The 13,546-nt window shown below is 41.2% G+C and overlaps 1 protein-coding gene and 1 long non-coding RNA gene across 9 annotated transcripts in view; one reads left to right on the top strand and one right to left on the bottom strand.

The window, feature by feature from the left end:
* The window catches only part of EFEMP1 (EGF containing fibulin extracellular matrix protein 1), a 68,991-nt gene extending 64,836 nt beyond the window's left edge, over positions 1–4,155 (bottom strand). The window contains exons 1-3 of one of the 6 annotated variants that reach the window (XM_060026571.1): positions 4,061–4,107; positions 3,249–3,289; positions 2,729–2,855 (exon numbers count right to left, since the gene is read on the bottom strand). In XM_060026571.1, the coding sequence (XP_059882554.1) occupies positions 2,729–2,809 (81 nt within the window). In that variant the 5' untranslated portion in view covers positions 2,810–2,855; positions 3,249–3,289; positions 4,061–4,107. Of the gene's footprint in view, positions 1–2,728; positions 2,856–3,248; positions 3,290–3,996 lie in introns of those variants that run through there. The other 5 variants (XM_060026570.1, XM_060026569.1, XM_060026573.1 and 2 more) reach the window with 5 other exon arrangements.
* The window catches only part of LOC132434894 (uncharacterized), a 427,467-nt gene that overhangs the window by 222,656 nt on the left and 191,265 nt on the right, over positions 1–13,546 (top strand). The window lies entirely within an intron of this gene.

Genomic DNA, 13,546 nt, shown 5'->3' with positions numbered 1-13,546 from the left:
CTATTGCCATCTCTAGGTTCTCCCCACTACCTAACTTGTTGTCACCTCCTGGACTTGACTTGGCTGTTTTCACTTCTAACCTTTGATTATGCCACTTTTTCTGATTCAGGTGTCTCTTCAGCCTTTCTAGAATAATCCAAAGTCTTCCTTCAAGAACCAGCACAGAGTTCTACCTCCTTCAATATGCCAGTATGAACATTAATTACCTCCTTGCTTTTGTGTTTCTTTAGCAACATGTATAATACTTTGTACTTTTCAAAAGTATTTTCCCAAGGTAAATTCCCTAAGGTTAAGGTCTGAATTTTTTTAGTAAGCAAGTAAACTTAAATTCTTTTGATAGTGATGAGCATTGCTTATGCACACGGCAGATACTTGATGAGTGAATAACTGAATGGACCCTATCTTTAACATGAAAGAATATGAGGCTGTCTTGTGGATATGAACCCATCCTTCTGAAAAGTATCTTTCAAGCCAGGCAAAATGACAGTGCACTTGAATAAATCTGTATGCTAAATAGAGAAGATTTGCAGTTTGCTTTAGGTCTTCAGTTCCAGTACATTCAATATGGATCTACTATTAAACAAGCCTGGAGTGAATTTAGTTTCACCACTTACTGGCTGTGTAGTCTTAAGCAAGTTAGATACCTCTCTGATCTTCAGTTCCACTATCAGCAGAAGGAAGAGGATGTCACTTACCTCATACTTCGCTGTGAGGATGAAAGGAGACAGTGTCTCCACAGTGGAATTACTAAAAATATAGCTACATTTTGTCCTTTAGCCATGAACTAATAGGCATACACAATTCAAAAGAGAATAGCTCTAATCTTAGCACAAAAAGGGTGTCATATTTGGGAAACCTGTTATAATATGATGAACCCTAGTTAGTGGTCTTAAAACTACAGTGTTTAATCCACAGGGAACTTTCTCTGCTAAAGATGAGTAAGATTTAGGTGATTAGCAATGGGCAGGGGGTACAAGATAAGCAATTGTAAAAGCAATAAAATCTTTTATTAGATGAATATAAAAGTGGGTAGCTAATTTAATTTTAGCTCCCTAAGAAGGTAGGAAGTTTAGCCTGAATAACAAAACAATTTCATTTGAAGATAAACAACACATGTATTCATTTATCTTGCTTTATTTATCTTCAGCAGAGGAAGCAACTACATTTACCATTAAGTTAACAAAATATTTATATTAAACCCCATTTGATTTATAGTTGATCTAAACAACAAGGAATATTTGCCAGATGAATACATTCTAGGGATAATATCAAAAAAGTGAGATAATGTTTATTATCAGTAATTGACATTAGCTCACTTTTAAGAGTTTTATTTTCAAAAATTTTTCACATTCTTTTGAGTGAGATTACTTAATTTTAAATTGGGAGCAAGCAGAAAAATATGTTTTTCATATTCTGATCCAGGACAAATGTCATTTGCCTCACAACACTGATTAAAGACTAGAAAACACAAAACAGAGGTGCAAACAAACTCACCAGAAGTGAGGTAAGCACTGCCCTCTGTTCTCACCATATCCATTCCTGGCAGTGGGAGGGGTTAGATGATATATTCAATATTGTATTAAACATTGGTTATATCCATACAGTTAACTAACTAATCAAAATTACTTGGAAATATCAGATATACTAATTAGAAAATGCAAAACCAAATTTCATACAATGCATTTTAAAGCCATTTTGCCAAATATCACATCCTGGTAACACGTAAAGTCTATCTGAATGGCATTTATATGAGTTATCAGTTATACTGTAAATGAATAATAGCCTTTATGAAGTCAAGAAAGTCCACTTACATGAGAACATAAGTCACATGCACAAATGAGGTGATGGGCTTTTGTGATGTTTAACATTCCTATTTGACTTGTCTTACTCCTTGAGTTCTGGTTTCATCTGCATGTATACAGGAATTCAGGTTTTCCAATTACTTATACCCATTGATTTGTTTAATGTGTCAGAAACATGTAGCTTACTTTGTGTTTTGTTTTAAAGGGGTTTCCCTTTTTGGCCTTGCACAAATCTTTGCATTTTGGTCCCTGTCTCAAATGGTGATCTAAGAGAACTTTTGTTGTTGTATTTTTAATATCTTTATTGGAGTATAATTGCTTCACAATGTTGTGTTGGTTTCTGCTGTACAACAAAGTGAATCAGCTATATGTATACATATCTCCTCATAACCCCTCCCTCTTGGACCTCCCTCCCACTCTCCCTATCCCACCCCTCTAGGTCGTCACAAAGCATCCAGCTGATCTCCCTGTGCTAAGCAGCAGCTTCCCACTAGCCATCCATTTTACATTTCGTAGTGTATATATGTCCATGCTACTCTCTCACTTCGCCCCAGCTCCTCCCCCGCCCCCACCCACCCCCCCACCAAGTCCATTCTCTACGTCTGAGTCTTTATTCCTGCCCTGCCACTAGGTTCATCAGTACCGTTTTTCAGATCCCATATATATGTGTTAGCATACGGTATTTGTTTTTCTCTTTCTGACTTACTTCACTCTGTGTGACAGACTCTCGGTCCATCCACCTCGCTACACTAAGTGAAGTTTTGAAAGGACAGGCAATTTACAACGAATCTTAAACATGAAACTTGCTAACGTTTATTATCCACCACAGCGAACAGCCCACATAGACTGGCAGGAGTGGATAAAGTCTCCCTTGTGCCACAGAATCCCTATGAACCGCACTTATCTCAAATTCCATCACCCCTTACCGTGTACGTGATGGTTTCTTCGGTGTCCTGTGACTTGACCAACGCCAGAGTCAGCATAATTAGGAAAAGGGCTTTCACCATCGTGATTCTCAAAGAAAACACAGCACAAACCGATCCTTAGTATCTGCTGTGGGGGAAATAAAACTTTAGCTGTAAAGTAACAAGCAAGATAGCGAAGGCGGAGGAGGCTGAGGCTCCATCATACCCAACTTCCAATTTACTTTCTCATCTCCCCTCCCCCTCCTCAACCTTCCCTTGGCCAAACGAGGCACCAAAGACTGTAAAACGGCTGCAGAATTACATTTCACTTTACTCTGTCCGGCTTCGCTGAAATATATACAAAAGATATACAGCGTGCATTTTATACTGCACCTACACAACAGGCTCGAGAAAGGGAGTGAAAGAGAAAGAGTACAGTGTCATTAATTTCAAAGGAGACGGTTCATTTTTTTCCGAGGGCTGAAGTGGGGCAGCAAATCTCATATTCCCTTGAACGTTAAGGCTTTCCCTATAAGCTCACCTCCAGCTAGTTAAGTTCCTTGCACAGCTCAGCAGAAAAACCTGTGAACAAATATGAATTACTTTGGCTTCAAACTTCTTTTTTTTTTTTTTTTTAAACAAAACACCAGAACAAAACTCGGGAGCAATCTCCTCCCCTAGGATAGAATACCTGCCCTTCGGAGCTCCTTCTTACATTCCCCAGCGCAAACTCTCAAAGTGGCATTTCCAGGCGTTCTCTTTGCGCAGCTTTGTTTAAAACCCCCAGGTTGTGTAGAGGAGCAGCCCAAAGCGTCTCATGCCCTCGTGCCTTATCAGTCCCTCGGTCCCCGAAATGCTACCTTCAGAATCGGGGCTGCCTAGGGCCGGAACTGGGCAACCACACAGCGGCCCGAAGTACCAATTTCAGGGCAGCCGGCCAGGCACCCCCAGGGAGGCGAGGTCCCTTTTCTCAACTGTATGTTATCAGGCAGCCGTCCCCGGGGAGCTGCTCAGCGCTCCAGTTTCTAACCAGCTCCTGTGGAATCCAGGTGCGGCTTAAATCTCTGGCCCCCTGAAACTTTCAAAACCTTGTTTATGGGCAAAGCCCTGTCGGCTGATTGTCGGCACGCACACACATGCCCATCCAAACAGATGTCACCCCGTACTCGCACATGCTGACAGATCGCATTCCTAGACCACACACCTCCACCTCCCTCTCTGCCTGAGAGATCCTGCACAGTGTGCGGCAGTTCTCAGGTCCACTGCACCCCTCAGGTCACCCCACTTACTCCTCGGCGCGCGGCCCTGCGGGCACTGGGCGAGCTGGTGTGACCCCCGCTTCGGGGCTCCTACCTGCGCGGCCGCTCTGCGCTCCGGGCCCGGGCAGCGAGGGGAGAGAGCAGGGGAGGGCAGCCCCGTGGGTCTGAACTGGCGAGGTCTGGCAGCGGCCGCGGCGGCGGCAAGAGGAGGAGGAGAAAAGGAGGGAAAGGGGAGGGCGAAGGGGGGCGGAGGAGAGAGCTGAGGGAGGCGCAAAAGGGCTGAGCCGAGGGCTGCGAACCGGGCGGGAGTGCGCGCTGCGCAGCTGGGTCTGCGCCCCCTTCTACAGGGGCTCTCCACCACCCGCCTGCCCTCCCCTGCCATCCCCTCACTCTTTGTTCCCAGACGCGCCGGAACTCCAGGCAGAAGATGGCACGTTTGGCATGTGACGTTTGGGGTTTGAATCGGCCTTGGTGATGCTCCAGCCTCCCAGGCAATTTCTTGTGCGCCGCGGAGTGGAAAAAGGCTCTCCTAGTAGAGCTTGTGAGCGTCCTGAGAAATTGCTGCTTATTATTATTATTATTATTATTATTATTATTATTATTATTATTATTATTATTATTCCCCAATAGGTGAATCCTAGGAGAGTAAATTAACTCCATTTGTAGAACTGGTTCTTTCGCCTTTTCTTTAAGATACTTTTTTTTCTTTTTGAAGGGTGGGGAAGTGCCTGCTTCCTCAAAGGTAGAAAAAAGAGAATTCATTCATTCCACCAGTATCTGTGACTTACTATGTGTGAGGGCTTGGGGATGGCCCAGGTAGAACTCACACTCACAAGATCGTGAGCTTGGGTTGTCCTCTGGTCTCTCAAACCCCGTTTTTTATGGGCCCCTTGTCTCATCTACTGCTTTTCTTCTCTCCCCTCCTTCCCTTGTGGGAGTCTCCAGTACTGGTCATTCAACTTTGGGCATTTCACTCTCACCTTTCACACTAATGGTGGAATTTCAGGAATCTGGCGAGAAAAAAAAATTTTTTTTTCTGGCTTCTTCAAATCTTACCACACAGATTGCAGTTATCTTTGAAAGCTCTAACTCTAAAGTCAGATTAAGAGTTTGCCTCCAAACAAATTAAGAGTCATGCCTTCTGAAGCAAATACGGTTTCATGAACGAGACAAATGAGACAATATGCAAGCTGAAGGTACTCACTCTGACCTCAGCAGCTCCCTCCCCTTCCCTGCAGACCAGAGGAGGGGCAGGGAGATGGCAGGGAGGGCAAGAGAGAGACTGCCAGGTGGAAGCCTCTCTCCATATCTCTGGGGTATGCAATGGGTCGCCAGCCCTGCCAGTTTGGCTGCAAGCCACGCAATATTGGACAAGATCAGAGGAGCTTCATGAGCCTGAACCTTACTTTAGTACATGGGGTTTTGCTAACAGTACTGAAGATTTTGGTACCAAAATTCAAATGTTTGTTTTCCCAATCATTAATGACCTCCAGACTTTAAAAAATTGAATCTTTGCTTTTGTACAGTAAAAGATCTGTATAGACATTTTCTTCTACTTTTTGAATTCTTTTTACCTATCTTCAGCCCTTTCCCCAGAAAAAGTGAGTTAAAACTCCCAAATTTCTATTCTCAGCCTGGAACTCTTCCTGTACATCCAACTACTGACTTGCTGTCTTCAGCTGTACACCTAATGGTTATTTCAAACTGAACGGGTCTGCTGATTCTCACCCTCTCTCCCAACCTGCTCTACCCACCTGCTTCACCATCTCAGTGAATAGCAATTTTATCTTTCCATTTGCTCAGATCCAAGATCACAGTGTCATCCTTGATTTCTGTTTTTCTCACACACCCTGCATTCAATTCTTCAGAAAACTCTGTTGGCTCCATCTTCAAACTGTATCCAGAACTGAACCACTTCTCATCACTTCGTTCACAACCATGGTGACTTGAGCCACCACCATCTTCCAAGCGAATTACTACAGCCTCCTAATTGGTCTCCTTGCTTATACCCTCGGTCCCCTGCAGCCATTTCTCAGCAGAAGTTCATATAAATGGAATCCTAGAGTATGGACTTTTTTGTGTCTGTCTTCCTTCACTCAGTATGCTTTTGAGATGCATCCTTGTTGTTAGGTGTATCAGATGTTCATTCGTTTTTATTGATGACTAGTATTCCATTGTGTGGATATACCCTGGTTTGTTTATCTGTTCACCTGTTGATGGATATTTGGATTGTTTATGAATAAAGCTGTCATGGACATTTATGTAGAAATCTTTGTGTGGACAGAAGTTTTCCTCTCTTTTAGGCAATACTTAGGAGTGGGACCTCTGGATCATATAGTATGGGTATGCTTAACTTTATAAGAAAGTGCCAAAATGTTTCCCAAAGTGACTGTACCATTTTACATTCTTACCAGCAATATGTGAAATTCTATGTGATACTGTCAGTAATTTATAAGTTAGCCATTATGGCAGGTGTGTAAGTGGCATCTCATTGTGGTTTTATTTTACGTTTCTCTGATATCTAATGATATTGAACATTTTTATGTGCTTATTATCCATCATTATGTCTTCTCCTGTGAAGAGCCCATTCAAATCTTTCATCCATTTCTTTATTTTTGTTTTTTTGTCTTATTAGTGGTAAGAGTTTTTTTTTTTTTAAATATAGTCTCCCTGCAAGTTCTTTGTCAGATATATATGTTTTGAATATTTTCTCCCAGTCTTTGCTTTGCCTCTTCATTTTCTTAATGCTGTCTTCTGAGAGCAAACATTTTAAATTTTGATGAAGTCTAACTTTTGTTGTTGTTGTTTTATGTTTTGTCCTCTTTATGTACTACTTACAAAATCTTACCTTGGGCAAATCTTGTAAGCTCTATAAACCTCAGTTTCTGCTTCTGTAAAATGGGTAGGATAACACACTCTACTTAAGGTTGTGGGGATTGAGAAAGAAACTCATCAATCAAATATCAAATACATGTGAATGATTGTTCTTAGGTATTACAATATATAATATGATGGGCAGTAGTAGACCGTTCCTCCATCGTAACATAACCCAGGATTATTTAGGTATTTCTTACAATAGGGTATCTCCTGACTAGTCTAAGGTAATGAAATCAGCAATGGCATTTTCTGGCTGTTGTTTCAGGGTAGCCCATTGTCCCACTTTGACCAATCAGAACTGAAAGGAAGGATTTCTTTCCTAGGTAAAAGGCTTTCTGAGCTCACAGTGGAGGAGAACAGTGGAGTCCTTTGCCTCAGTTGCCACTGGCAGCCATATTACAGCCTGGAGGGAAGCCAGCCTGAGCATAAGGATGACACATACTACGCATGGCCAATCACATGGAGAGAGCCTGGATCTTGAGGGATTGTTCAGAGGGCCGACTGACCCTAGAACTCATGATACTTTTAGGGCTTCTCCAGAAAGGTTTAATTTTTAAAGTCAGAAGGAAAAAATAAATATCGTCCAGTCTGGATTATATTTGTCCTTATACCATTGCAGTTTGTAAAATATAATTTTTGTATGGAGAAAGGGGCCCGTGAAGGCCAAAGTGCTCAGGGACAATGAAAATCATAATGTGGCCCTGATTGTTGAGCTTCTAAATCAGCCAGAAGCGAACTCTGTCCTGCCTCTGCACCCCAGTTTTGTGAGGTGTAATGTATTTCCTTATGGCGCAAGCCAGTTTGAGTCAGGTGTTCAGTTACTTGGAGCGGAAGATGTCTTGCTGCTAGCGTGAGGAAGCCTCCTACTCCGGAGGCTCTGGCTCTTGTGATGTGTTGTACCTGTGTCCTGCACCCCAGAGTGGCAGGCCTTGGCTGCCACTTGGGAGAGGCTGTTGGGAGAGATTCCCAGGCTTTCTGTCCTGGGGCAAGCTGAACATTCCAACCACTTCTTGGATCAGCTTCTGGGTCCCCCTCCATCCCCTTACCTTTGTGTGTGTGTTTGTGATTTTCAAAGATTTAAGACTTCAGATCTTCCTTTAATAGTCACTACCTCAGGAAGACAACTCTGGCTTCTCTTCACAGCATTTGTCAAATAAACAGTGATCAACTTTTATAAAGGAGCCCTCTATTTCCCAGTTTGCCAGCTATTATACTATATGTATCACAAAGAAAAACTTATATTATTATGTTTTCTTTACTATTTCCCTTTTTTAAAAAATCCCTGAAAATAATTAGAAGTCTCAAGGATCCACAAGGGTCTTTAATTAACTGAGTCATGGAGCCACAGGTCTTGCAGTTAAAACCTGGTTAATAATATTTTATTGGGTGTGGGCAACTGGAAAGTGAAATCTGTGAAAAAATGAATTCAGTAAGAAAGCAGTGAAGATGGAACATTTACATAGGGATTAATGGTGGGGTGATCAACTTATCCCACTTTGCCCAGGACTCTTCCAGTTTTTGCACTGAAAGTTGTGTGTCCTGGGAAAGCCCTCAGTCCTAGGCAAACTTAAAGGTATAGAGAAGGGAATTCCCTGGTGGTCCAGTGGTTAGGACTTGGTGCTTTCATTGCCAGGGCCCAGGTTTGATCCCTGGTGGGGGAACTATGATCCCTGAAAGCTGTGCAGTGCAGCCAAAATAAATAAATAAAAAAGTGTACAGGGGCTTCCCTGGTGGCGTAGTGGTTGAGAGTCCGCCTGCCGATGCAGGGGACACGGGTTCATGCCCCGGTCCGGGAAGATCCCACATGCCACAGAGCGGCTGGGCCCGTGAGCCATGGCCGCTGAGCCTGCGCGTCCGGAGCCTGTGCTCTGCAACAGGGAGAGGCCCCAACAGTGAGAGGCCCGCGTACCGCAAAAAAAAAAAAAAAAAAAAAGTGTACAGAAAAGATGTGGCAGAAAGAAAATAGGATAGGACTCAAGAGTTCTTGCCTGGACTTTTGCCATGCTCTAGCTGGGGAACCACGGCAGTTGCTCAACTTCTTTGAGTCAGTTCTGCACACACATTGACCTGGGTAACAACATTTATTTGTAGTTATTATATTGTATTGATACTTGCCTGTTGTTATCACATTCTACTTTCCTGTATTTATCACATTGCTTTTGCCTGTTCATCATCTATTCCCTTATAGTGGTAGGCCATGACCAGTTTTGCCCATAGAATGCCCCTAAGTGTACACAAAGGAAAAACTCCTAAGTCCAAAAAAAAGGAGAAATGGCCCAGTGTCAGTAAAACAAGAATGTCAAAGTCCAGAACCTGGCTATTAGGTCTGGTGATGTGGCAGAATTATTGTCTTCTGTAGTGGTTTAAGTTGTTTCTGTGTGCCGATGAGCCTGAGGATACGAAGGGCACTGAGCCTGCGATTCCAGGTTTCTCTGACTGGAAGACAGCCCATTCTACACGGGCTGTAAGGACTTCTAGATTTAGGTTTGTCTCTGTGAGCTACACGGCAGGCCAGGAGCTGGGGCATCCACCCTGAGCTTTTATTTCATTTATATAGTCATTCCCTCTTATTCACGGGGTGTATGTTCCAAGGCCCCCAGTGGATGCTGAAACTATGGATAGTACTGAACCCTATATATACTATGTTTTTTCTTATACATACATACCTATGATAAAGTTTAATTTATAAATTAGGCACAGTAAGAGATTAACAACAATAACTAATAATAAAATAGAACAATTATAACAATATACTATAATAAAAGTTATGTGAATGTAGTCTGTCTCTCAAAATATCTTATTGTGCTGTATTCACCCTTCTTCTTGTGATAATGTAAGGTGATAAAATGCTCACATGATGAGATGAAGTGACGTGAATGACAATAGGCATTGTGACTTAGTGTTAGGCTACTATTGACATTCTGACAATAAGTCAGAAGGAGAATCATCTGCTTCTGGTGATCCTGGATCATCGAACCACGATGATGTCTATGATTGGTTGTAGGCAGATGATGTCAATGGTTGGGGACCCCTGGTGGGGTGGAGCAGGATGAGTCAAGATTTTATCATGATACTCAGAATGGTACAGCAATTTAACACTTATGAGTTATTTATTTCTGGAATTTTCCATATATGTTCAGACCGTGGTTGACCTTGGGTGACTGAAACTGTGGGAAGCAAAACCATGGGTAATTGGGGACTGCTGTATCCTTTGCCGGCTTATTCTTACTATCTTTGAATCTAGACACCACAGTTTGGCCTTGAGTACTCGCACTTCATACAATTTGTATGGAGCTTATTTTTCCTGTGACTTTTTGGTGAGCATGTGGCTCAGTCTCTGCCAATCAACATCAAATCTGTAGACACAGTGATTGGTTCAGGAATGATGGACACACCCTAAGATAACCCCCAATGAGGGGTTAGTGTAGTGTAGGGCTTGGATCCGGAGAGCCTGGGTTCAAGTCCTGCTGTGCCACTCACTGACTGTGTGAACTTGGGAAAGTTACTTAACCCTTTTTGGGCCTCAGTTTCCTCACATGTGAAATGGGGTTAATGATAATTCCTATCTCATAGAATTTTTATGAGTATTAAATAAGAAAATGCACATAAAACCCTTAGTACAGTTCTTTGCACATAGCTATTGCTGCTGTTGTTATTATTGATCACAGTGACTAATCTTAAATCATGTAGTCGGGTTAATTGCATGATAGAATAAAAGAGGTTATTAAGGCTAAAAATTGCTTCATATTTTTGTGTGTAACTCTTCTAGTTTATGGGCTATTTAGAGGAATCAGGGTCTGGACACATAGTTTACTGCAGTTTGATGACTGGGTCATGGTAATCTGTGACCCCACCCTGAGCAGTGCCCTAAGACAATGGTATTTTTTGAATAAATGGCTCTGAGATACCTAATTTTTTTGAATTTCAAGTGGCTTATAAAATTGTACTTCCTTACTGGTAATAAATAGTAATAGTTAACATGTATGTAGTACTTACACTATGTCAGGAACTGAAGCAAGTGCTACATGTGTTAATTCAACAGCACTATTATTATGCCTATTTTACTAAAAAGGAAATTGAGACAGAACAGTTTAGTACCTTGCCCTGGTCATATAGGTAGTGAGCAGCAAAGTAGGGGTTCTAAAGCAAGCTGTCTGGTAGCAAGAACCCCTGCTCTAAAGTTTCCTCTATGTTACTCCCTCCCCACCACCAACTGAATATCTAGGATTGCAGGGATAGAACAGAAACATGGATGATTCTTCAATGTGGTACAACTACACAGATTCAAACTGGACATGTAGATTGAGTGGACTGCAACTGGAGATTGCAATAAATTCACCTTGCTAAATTGCTATGAACCCACGGGAATCTGAGATTTTAAAGATTTGAAGATCTGTTTGGTGGGGGGGGGGGGGAAATGACAATTTCAGAAGAGATTCACAGATGTCAATGACTATGCATCGTGATTTATTTTTTTTTAATTCCTTTTATTTATTTATTTTTGGCTGTGTTTGGTTTTTGTTGCTGTGTGCGGGCTTTCTCTAGTTGCAGCGAGCAGGGGCGACTCTTCGTTGTGGTGCATGGACTTCTTGTTGCGGTGGCTTCTCTTGTTGTGGAGCATGGGCTCTAGGTGTGCGGGCTTCAGTAGTTGTGGCATGTGGGCTCAGTAGTTGTGGCTCACAGGCTCTAGAGTGCAGGCTCAGTAGTTGTGGTGCATGGACTTATTTGCTCCGTGGCACGTGGGATCTTCCCGGACCAGGGTTCAAACCCATGTCCCCTACATTAGTAGGTGATTCTTAACCTCTGCACCACCAGGGAAGTGCCTGCGTGTGCTTTAAGTCTCTGTCTGCTTTCGACTGTACATCCAAATCAAAGATGTCCTATCAGTGTGGCTCAGTTCTAAGAGCAGCTGATTAAGGCGTTGGCTAACTATGCCCAACCTTGGGTAACCCTGGTGTCCTCTAGACCAAGACGTGAATAGCAGACATAACCTACAGTTTTTGGCCATGTAGCCAAATAAGGCAATATTTGGGTCCAGTTGGTTTGTGAAAGTATATGCCCTTATGAATCTGTTGAAAGAGAAGCCAATGCTTGAGCCATATTTGGCTGTATAAGTCTTTGCCTTTCATAAAAAGAGTTCATTTGTTAAATACTAGATTTCTTAGTGACATGATAAAATTTGATCACTGACTACTGATAGCCCCTGTAGCATAGTCTTGCAAGAATAATGTTGATTAAATTATTTATTTCTTGGGCTGCTTTCATACTGATGCTTAAAAATTCAATAGTTCTGAATAGCTAAGTTTACCATTATTATCCAAGAAAATATTCTTGTGGTAAATACACATAAGGATTTCTGATATACTTGCCATTATTAAAACAAGCCCTTGGAAGAGATAGTTTCTAATTGTCTTTTAGTGCTAAAATTCTTTAATTTTTATTTTATCTTTTGTTACTGAATTGGAGTCAGCATCAGACCAAGAGAAAAAATGAAATTAAGTGGGCTTTCAGCACATGCTGAGTCTTTTCTAATACACACACACACACACACACACACACACACACACACACACACACCCACCATTATAAACTTCTACACAGAAGATAATGTGTTTATTAAATTGATTACTAAAACACCCCCAAACATTAACCTATGTGGCTGGTGGCCTGTGCTAGAAGAAGACTCATTGAAGTACATGGAGGTTGGATTGCAGCTTTGGCTTCAAAGAATATTGGCAACTTTGCATTTATGTGATATTAATTAGCCTCAAGTATGTCACTGGTGAGTTCTTTGTTTTAGTGAGTGCCAGATGTATTCTTCTTCAGAATATATTTGGTGAAACTCTCCTTCTGAATGCCAAACGGACATGAGAAAACTTTCAGTCATCTGGAGCTTGTAAATTGTTCTCAAATTTTTGGAATTTTATTGAAGGCTTGATTTCATCATAGAGCAGAGAATACCTTGGATGAATAAAAAGCAAATCAATCAGAAATGATTGGAACGAGTAATTAGAATTTCCTTGGAGAGATAAAATGTATGATGTAAATCCACTGTCTTGAAAAAAAAAAAGTTGCTTTCTAACAAGTTATCAGCTCTTACAGAACAACTTCAGATGCGGACACAGATGTGAAGCTTTATTTTGTTTTCAGCAACAAGTTCCTTCCTCCCTTTTTTCAAAATTAGCTTTTCTGGAAACTTCATTTGGCTAATCAAGGCCGATGGGGTTTCAAGATGATTGCACTGTGGAGCATGAAACTAGAAATAATATCCCCTGAAAATTAGTAATTTTATTTCAATATGTAATTTAACGAAATGGATCATCACTCTCCCACTTTTGCCAGTTTGGAATCTTTCCATAATATTTTGTTGACTTTTAGAATTTTCTGTGTTCTACTTTCCAATTTTGTTTTACCTTATTTGAATTATTTTTTCCTTCCCGTTGTGGATTTTTTATTAAAATAGAAAATCCTCCTTATCTTTCCTTCTGTGAATACTTAATCTTGTATCTTGATACCAATTATAGATAACAAAACGGGTTTTAAAATCTCTTTGAAAAAATTTAAATTAATTTTTTCGGGAGCAGTGGTTCAAACAAAATCAAAGACATTGATATGTTGAAATTTAGAATTTTTAAAAAAAATGTGTAATAGCATTACTAAAACTGATTTATGATTTTTTTCTCCTTAGTATGTCATATCCTAT

Source organism: Delphinus delphis, chromosome 12 (genome assembly GCF_949987515.2).
Source record: "Delphinus delphis chromosome 12, mDelDel1.2, whole genome shotgun sequence".
Lineage (NCBI taxonomy): Eukaryota > Metazoa > Chordata > Mammalia > Artiodactyla > Delphinidae > Delphinus > Delphinus delphis.
This window is presented reverse-complemented; position numbering and strand designations above follow the sequence as displayed.